The 7,614-nt window shown below is 53.0% G+C and overlaps 1 protein-coding gene across 1 annotated transcript; it reads left to right on the top strand.

Annotated features, from left to right (window-relative positions):
• Nucleotides 1-618: 618 nt before the first annotated feature.
• On the top strand, nucleotides 619-1,875 carry LOC137834139 (uncharacterized). The gene is made up of 2 exons (XM_068642203.1): nucleotides 619-1,218; nucleotides 1,279-1,875. The coding sequence occupies exons 1-2, from the start codon at nucleotides 619-621 to the stop codon at nucleotides 1,873-1,875; spliced, it is 1,197 nt and encodes a 398-aa protein (XP_068498304.1).
• Nucleotides 1,876-7,614: the final 5,739 nt, after the last annotated feature.

Here is a 7,614-nt window from a genome sequence, read left to right on the forward strand (position 1 = left end):
CCAACTTCACCCCAACAGCTGGGCATTTGTAAGGGGTTTTCAAATCCTCTACGGGTACCTGGGCATCCTTCCCTCTGTGGATGTCTTTTTGCATTTCTTCGAAGTGAAGAAACAGGGGAAGAGCTTCTGGGTAAGCTTCTCCAGGATCGCGGGTAGGATCCTTCTCACCCTCTTCCAGAACTCCTACAAAAACTGGAAAGGAAAATTCTTTAGGGTGTGCGGCGCCAAGCACGACCCCACAGCCTTAGACGGCTTTCCCCTGTACTGGACGGAGCACCCTAAGCTGCTCAGGGCGAAAACCTTGGATGAGCTATCCCCTGCTGACAGGGTGGTATGCAAGGCCTTGGCTGGCATGGGGATCGTCTTTGATACATTGAAGCTTATCGCGAGCGAATACAATGCTCACGCCCTGACCACATATTTTGGTAGGGAGACCCTTCCCTTTCCATCTTTTGTTATTTGTGCCTTGCTACTATATGTTTGTTTCTCTGGCTTCTTTCACCTGTTTTCCATTGTGCCATGTGATTCGCGTCTCACGTTTCTACCCGTTTTGTGATTTTGCACAATTGCTTTGGCTTTGACTTCTGCTGCTTGGTTTATCTAAATGTAGGATCGGTGATGGGCGCCTCCAAAAGGATGATGCTGGCGAAGGCGATAAAGGATGCTCGTGTGGCCAAAGCGGGCGCCTCCTCTGCCCCTGCTGCTGACCCGAACCCCCCATCGACCCTGCCTCTGCCACCACCGACCCCTACTGAGGCTCCACTAGGCTCATCTTCACCGTCCCCACATAGCCCTGAGGCGCTTCAGACTCCCGGGTCTCCTCCGCCCATCGTCGCCGTTCCTCTTGTCGGGGCCTCATCGCCGGCCCCAACCCCCGTCGACAAAGGGAAACGTGTCTTGGAGATTATATCCGACGACGAGGACTCGGATGGCGTGGCACCCTTCAAGAGGAGGAAATCTGCAAGGGTTCCCCTCCTACCGGCGACGTCGCCCCAGGGAGAGGATTCTTTCAGGGACAACCCTCCCAACGCTACTTCCCTTCCCCCCACAACTGTCCAAGAGGTCTCTGCTTCTCCTGCCCCCGTCGCTGCCGCCCCCGATTTCATCGCCATCCCTCCTCCAATCATGCATCTGATGAGGGGTTTCAGTGGTGGGACAATGCCAGAAGGCTCCGACAGGAAGGAGGGCATGCCCTTCTACTTGGGGGCCTTCTTGGCAGTGGCCCTTAAATGGCGCCCCTAGGCCAGAAACGCTGTTCTGCAAGCTCAAACCTTCCAGGCCTTGGAAACAAGGGTAGCTGCCCTGGAGGAGGAAAAGAAGACCCTGGGACGCCAGAACGAAGCTTACCAAACCACCCTGAAGCAGGCGCAAGAGTCCAAAGCAGAGGCTGAGGGTCAACTGGCAGAGGCGGTGGAGCTCAAGGCCGACTTCTACGCTCGGGAAGTCGCCCTCAAAGTTCAGGTAACGAGCCTTCAAGACATAGTCGAAGCTTACGAAGAAGTTCAAAAGGACTTGAAGGCCCGCTGCCGTGAGCAAGCTGACGCAATAGAGTGGATGGAAGGGGAAATGGCTACCCAGGCCAAAGCTATGGGCCTTCTCCAGGCGGACTACGACAAACTGCAAGTCGAGGTCACCCGACTCCGCGTGGAGAAGGAGGCTTTGGAGAAGCAGGTAGCTTCTGGGGACGCCACCATTGAGGAGCTAGAGAAGGATAAAAAGACCCTCATCCAGGACATGGCAGGTACTTTCGAGGAGGGATTCCAGGAGGCTCTGGCCCAAGCTGTCTGCATGAATCCGGGGATCGACATTTCCAACTGCGATTCCACTCACCACATTGTTGATGGAAAAGTCGTGCCCCTGGAAATGGACGATTGAACCGCTCCCTCGATCATCACTCTATTCCTTTACACTTGTTCTAACTATTTTTTGATAGATTTGTAATTCTTTGAATCGTCTGCACTTTCGTTACAACTTTGGGTTTTTGCATGATTACTTTCGTGCCATCGCAATATAGAATTCTGCCTGTGTGATCTTACTCTCATTCTTTGCCTTCACGTGCTTCGGTCGTTTGCCTGTGCTATACCCGTTTCTTTCATTGCGTTGGGCGACCTTGTATGTCTGGGGAAGGTCACGCATCGATGCCCACGCCCGTGGAGAGGCTTGCCTAATGGGGCCGTATCGTCCACGGGGTGTCTCTAACACCAAAGCGATTCGTCCCTTGATTCTTAGTGCCCGGCGCCCACGCCTAAGGAGAGGCCTGCTACAGCAGCGCCGTATCGTCCCCGAGTGTCTAAAACGCCGGGTGCTCTGGGGGGAGGGGGGTCGTTCCCTCCATGGTCTTTCCTTCCCATAGGTATCGGGGAACAACCCTGCCAGTGATTCGCTGGCGTTTGGCGATCTCGTCTCCCTCCACAGTCTTTCCTACCTGTGGGTATCGGGGAGGCGACGCCGCTAACTAGCTTTGCTTTCTTCGATTTCGTCTCCCTCCACAGTCTTTCCTACCTATGGGTATCGGGGAGGCGGCACTGCTGATATTTGGGTTGGCGACGCCCGCAACGTCTCATGCTGGCGTCGCCCTTTGCGTCTTTCCTGGCGACGCCTCGGGCATCTCATGCTGGCGTCGCCTTGGGCGTCATCTTTACCTTGTCATTGACTTTGACCTTGGCCCTGGTCGACGCCTGAGGACAGCGAAGAGCTCAAGGTTTCGCCTGTGCCATCCACGTGGCGCTTCTTGTATGGCTGATGGGACGTTCAGTCATTCGACTTGGTCCTGACTCCTACTGTGCCCCTGACCCACTCTCGACGGCGCATCGTACCATTGGGCATTCTGTCGATATGACGTTTTCTGAGTTTAACCAGTGGTGCCAAGGCCATCCTTCCATCTTCTGCCACGTGGCTCGATCGTGCGGTGCATCCATTCGCGTCGTTTAGCGCTCTAACTGCAATACTTCCATTTGCGTCGTTTGGCGCTCTAACCGCAATATTTAATTCTTCAAAACTTTGAAATTGCCCTCATCATTTATGCGCCTTTCGTAACCTACCTACACCCTTTCTCCTCTCGCGAAGAGTTCTTCCAGTGTTCGTTTCCACCAGCGTTTTACCCTTGCCAAAACCTCAAACCTCCCTGATTCTCTGTTCAAGAATGTCTTCTCGTGCTACTCCCCCAGGGTCAACCCCAAGGACCTGTATCCTTGGGCTTCGAGGGAGCTCCTTGACGAATGCTCCTGCTTACTCTCCACCAGGGCCATAAGGGAACACAAAGGGGATTCATGTTCCTATAATCACCGTGCCTTCGCGAGGAGGCATGACGAAGACATTGTTGTGCTCCCTTGCACTCTAGGGGAGCCAGTATGCGGAGATGAACGGGCCAACGACGGGGTCCCCTTCTTTTACTTCTATCAGGTGGTTTTCAAAACCATCGGCGTGCGCCTGCCCTTCTCCAGGTTTGAGAAGGAACTGCTGACGGAGATCAATGCCGCTCCGGCCCAGTTATACCCCAACAGCTGGGCTTTTGTCAAAGCCTTTCACATCCTTTTCGGGTTTCTGGGTTGTGCACCCTCGGTTGACCTCTTTCTTCACTTCTTTGAGGTGAAGCGGCAAAGGCACAACCTCTGGGTAACTCTCAGTAACGTTCCTGGAAAAGTTCTCCTGACCCCTTTCCAGACCTCCTTTACTGGGTGGAAAGGCCAGTTCTTCAAGGTCTGTTGTTCTGATCTCATTCCCTCCGCCCTGGATGGTTTTCCACTGTACTGGGTGAGGGAGACAAGGGCCCTCAAATCCAAACCCTTCAAGAAGCTTGCCCCAAATGACCAGGTGGTTTGCCGGATTCTCGCTGAGGCGGGAGGTTTCGACTCCGCCACCTTGATCAGTTTGGAGTTCAACGCTGGAACTCTCGAAAAGTATATAGGTATGAGTTACTGCCCTAGAAACTTCCGCCTTTATCGTTCTCTATCTGGGTGTGTTTTGCTTCATGGTGTCTCTGACACGTTCATCTTCCTTGGTGCAGGATCGAAAATAAACCATGAGCGGAGGACGCGACTTACCCGAGCTCTGCGGACTGAGAGCGGGGCTTCGTCTTCTTCCCGTGCTGACTCCGATGGCCACTGAAGAGTGGTTATTTTCGTGTTTTGCATGAGTTGTAATGTTTGCCCTATTCGCATTACTCCCATTTGTATCGAACACTGCTTGTAACATCAACTTTACTACACCATACTTGGTTTTTGCAACGCCGCTTTACTTTGCATACGTCTCATATATTGTGCGCTTTTCCTCCGTCATGTTCCTTAACAGCGCCTGCACTCAGGCGACACCTTTCTTCTTGGCGACGCCTTTCTTCTGGGCGACGCCTTCTCTCTTGGCGACGCCTTCTTTCTTGGCGACACCTTCTTTCTTGGCGACGCCTTCTTTCTTAGCGACGCCTTCTTTCTTGGCGACACCTTTTTTACTAGCGACGCCTCACACTACTTCTAACGGAGAAAGATAAAGACTGAAAACCAAGGCACGACTTTTTCTCAAACTTGTTTTTTCTTTTATTTGGGTGACCTCATTAAAAAACCCCGGAAGGGGAAAAAGAGCGTCCCCTTTATCAAGACTGTTACATAGTTGCTTTACATAAGTCAACTAAAATAAAACTTCAGGTTAGCTGCATTCCAACTGCGCGGGATAGGACCTCCATCCAAGGTCTCTAGGCTGTATGAACCGTTGCCCTTAGCCTCAGTAACTCTGAAGGGTCCGGTCCACTTGGGAAACAGCTTATTCTCCAGCTAGTATGGGTGGGCTTTCCTCATAACTAGGTTGCCAATCTGAAACTGTAGCGGCTTTACCTTAGAGCTATATTGCCGCTCTACTCTTCTCTTCATCGCTTCAGCTTTTATTCTGGCTTCTTCCCTGGCTTCGTCTAGTAGATCCAGGTTTACCCGCCTTTCTTCGTTGGATTCCTCCGCCACAAAGTTTTGAAAACGTGGTGAGCTTTCATGTATTTCTACCGGGATCATCGCGTCCGACCCGTACACCAAACTGAAAGGCGTCTCCATGGTAGAAGATTGGGGCGTGGTGTGGTATGCCCATACGATCCTTGGAACTTCCTCTGCCCACGCCCCTTTGGCCTTCTCTAACCTTCTCTTTAACCCCCTCAGCAGAACTCTGTTTGCTGACTCCACTTGCCCGTTGGTCTGGGGGTGTTCGACTGACGCGAACACTTGCTTGATACCTATCTCAGCGCACAGATTTCTCAACTGTTGACTGGAAAACTGGGTCCCGTTATCGGATATCAAGCGCCTAGGCACGCCAAAGCGGTACACAATGTTCTTCCACACAAAGTGTTGTACCTTGTGCGCAGTAATCTGTGCCACGGGCTCTGCCTCTATCCACTTGGTGAAGTACTCGATGGCCACGATCAAATACTTCATCTGCCTTATCGCCAGTGGGAACGGCCCCAGGATGTCGATTCCCCAGGTATGAAAAGGCCACGGGCTGTATATGGATCGCAGTTCTTCTGGCGGCGCCTTGTGCCAATCAGCGTGCTTTTGGCATTGCCTGCAGCGCTGGGCGTGTCGCGCGCAGTCCTCTTTTACTGTTGGCCAAAAGAACCCTGCGCGTATCACCTTGGAGGCTAAGGACCTTCCCCCTATGTGGCTCCCGCAAAGGCCTTCGTGGAGTTCCGCCATTATCCTGGTACACTCGTCGCCACTTACACACCTTAGGATAGGGTGAGTGAACCCGTGCCTGAACAACACTCCATCCACCAGAGTATATCTTGCGGCATTTCTTTTGACCTTCTTACCCGCTTCCGGCTCCACTGGGAGAGTCCCATCTGCCAGGTACCGTTTGTATGGCGTCATCCAGGTGTCTCCTTCGGCTAGGACACATACCTGCATTTGCCTTCCTTCTTCAGGCATGCCCGCGTACATACTGATGCGGGGCGTCTTCACCGTATCTTGGGTCAGAGAGCGATGATTCCTTGGACTCTCTCTTGATGTACAAATCTGGAGGACGTTCACCCTGTTATCTTCCACGAATTTACGCGGAGCTTTGAGCGTCTCCTGGATCACTGTCCTCTGCCTACCCCCCTTGCTCACCTCCGGGCGAAAGTTCCGCTATAAAATCTGCGTACACTTGCCCTTTGATGGATCCTCTGGGCTCATACTGAATGTCGAATTCTGACAGCTCCACCGCCCAGCGCACCATTCTTCCTGCCACATCAGGCTTCTGCAGCACCTTCTGTATAGGGAGGTTTGTCATCACTACCACCGTAAAGCTGTGGAAGTAATGACGGAGCCTTCTGGCTGAAAACACCACTGCTAACGCTGCCTTCTCCAGCGCTTGGTATCTCGTCTCAGCGCCTTGTAATACCTTGCTCACGAAATAGATGGGCTTTTGACTCTGGTTCTGCTCCTGGACTAACACAGAGCTGATAGCCCGCTCCGTTACCGTAAAATATAGCCGGAGGGGCACGCCTGTTACCGGTTTGCAGAGGACCGGTGGCGTTGTCAGGTACTCCTTTAACTTAATGAAAGCCGCTTCGCATTCGTCAGTCCATGCAAAACGACTATTTCTCTTGAGGCACTAGAAATATGGGTGCCCCTTCTCTCCCCCGGCGGAAACAAACCTTGAGAGTGCCGCCATCCGCCCTGTCAGCTGCTGCACTTCCTTTACCGACGTCGGGCTTCGCATGGCGATAATCGCTGCACATTTGTCAGGGTTTTCTTCTATCCCCCTCTCTGTGAGCATAAAACCCAAGAACTTACCGGCCTCTACCTCGAAGACACACTTCTCAGGGTTTAACTTGAGGCGGTACTTGGATATTGTGACGAACAACTCCTCCAGGTCTGCCGTGTGCTGTGCCCTATCCTGCGACACCACCACTATGTCATCTACATAGGCGTACACATTCCTCCCTAGCATGGGCGCCAGGACCTTGTCCATTAACCTTTGGTATGTGGCGCCCGCGTTTTTCAGCCCAAAAGGCATCACCTTATAACAGTAACTGCAAGTCTCAGTCATGAATGCAGTTTTACTCTCATCTCTCGGGTGCATCTTGATCTGGTTGTACCCTGAGAATGCGTCCAGGAAGCTCAGCACCTTGCTGTCGGATGCGCTATCCACCAACGCGTCGATGCTGGGCAGTGGGTACGAGTCCTTCGGACACGCCTTATTCCAGTCCGTGAAGTCCACGCACATCCTCCACTTCCCATTCGCCTTTTTCACCAAGACGACGTTGGCCAAACACTCGGGATATTGAATCTCCCTGATGTGGCCAGCACTCAACAGCTTCTGCGTTTCATCCTTTACCACCTGTTGTCTCTCCTCGTTAAACTTTCTCCTTCTTTGGCGCACGGGGCGGACCGTGGCGTCCATGCTGAGGTGATGACACAGGAAATCGGGGTCGATACCTGGCATATCCGAGGCGGACCATGCGAAGGCATCCAGGTGGCGCGAAATCACTTCTGCCACCCCTTCCTGTTCTGCTGGGCTCAGCAAACTTCCTAACTTGAATGTTTTGCCGCCAATCTCCCTCTCCACGGCGTTAGCCGCCGGTTGTTCCCTGCTATCCTCCCCGACGGGCGCCGCCTCTTCCACGGGCACCGCGTCGTCAGGGCCTTCCTCCATGGGTGC

Source organism: Phaseolus vulgaris, chromosome 5 (assembly GCF_000499845.2).
Source record: "Phaseolus vulgaris cultivar G19833 chromosome 5, P. vulgaris v2.0, whole genome shotgun sequence".
NCBI lineage: Eukaryota > Viridiplantae > Streptophyta > Magnoliopsida > Fabales > Fabaceae > Phaseolus > Phaseolus vulgaris.

What these genes read in the sequence shown, in the direction of transcription:
- LOC137834139 (XM_068642203.1), top strand. Translation starts at nt 619, where the DNA reads ATGGGCGCCTCCAAAAGGATGATGCTGGCGAAGGCGATAAAGGATGCT. An exon ending in ACTTGGGGGCCTTCTTGGCA is followed by an intron (nt 1,219 to 1,278) that starts GTGGCCCTTAAA and finishes CAAACCTTCCAG; the next exon opens with GCCTTGGAAACAAGGGTAGC.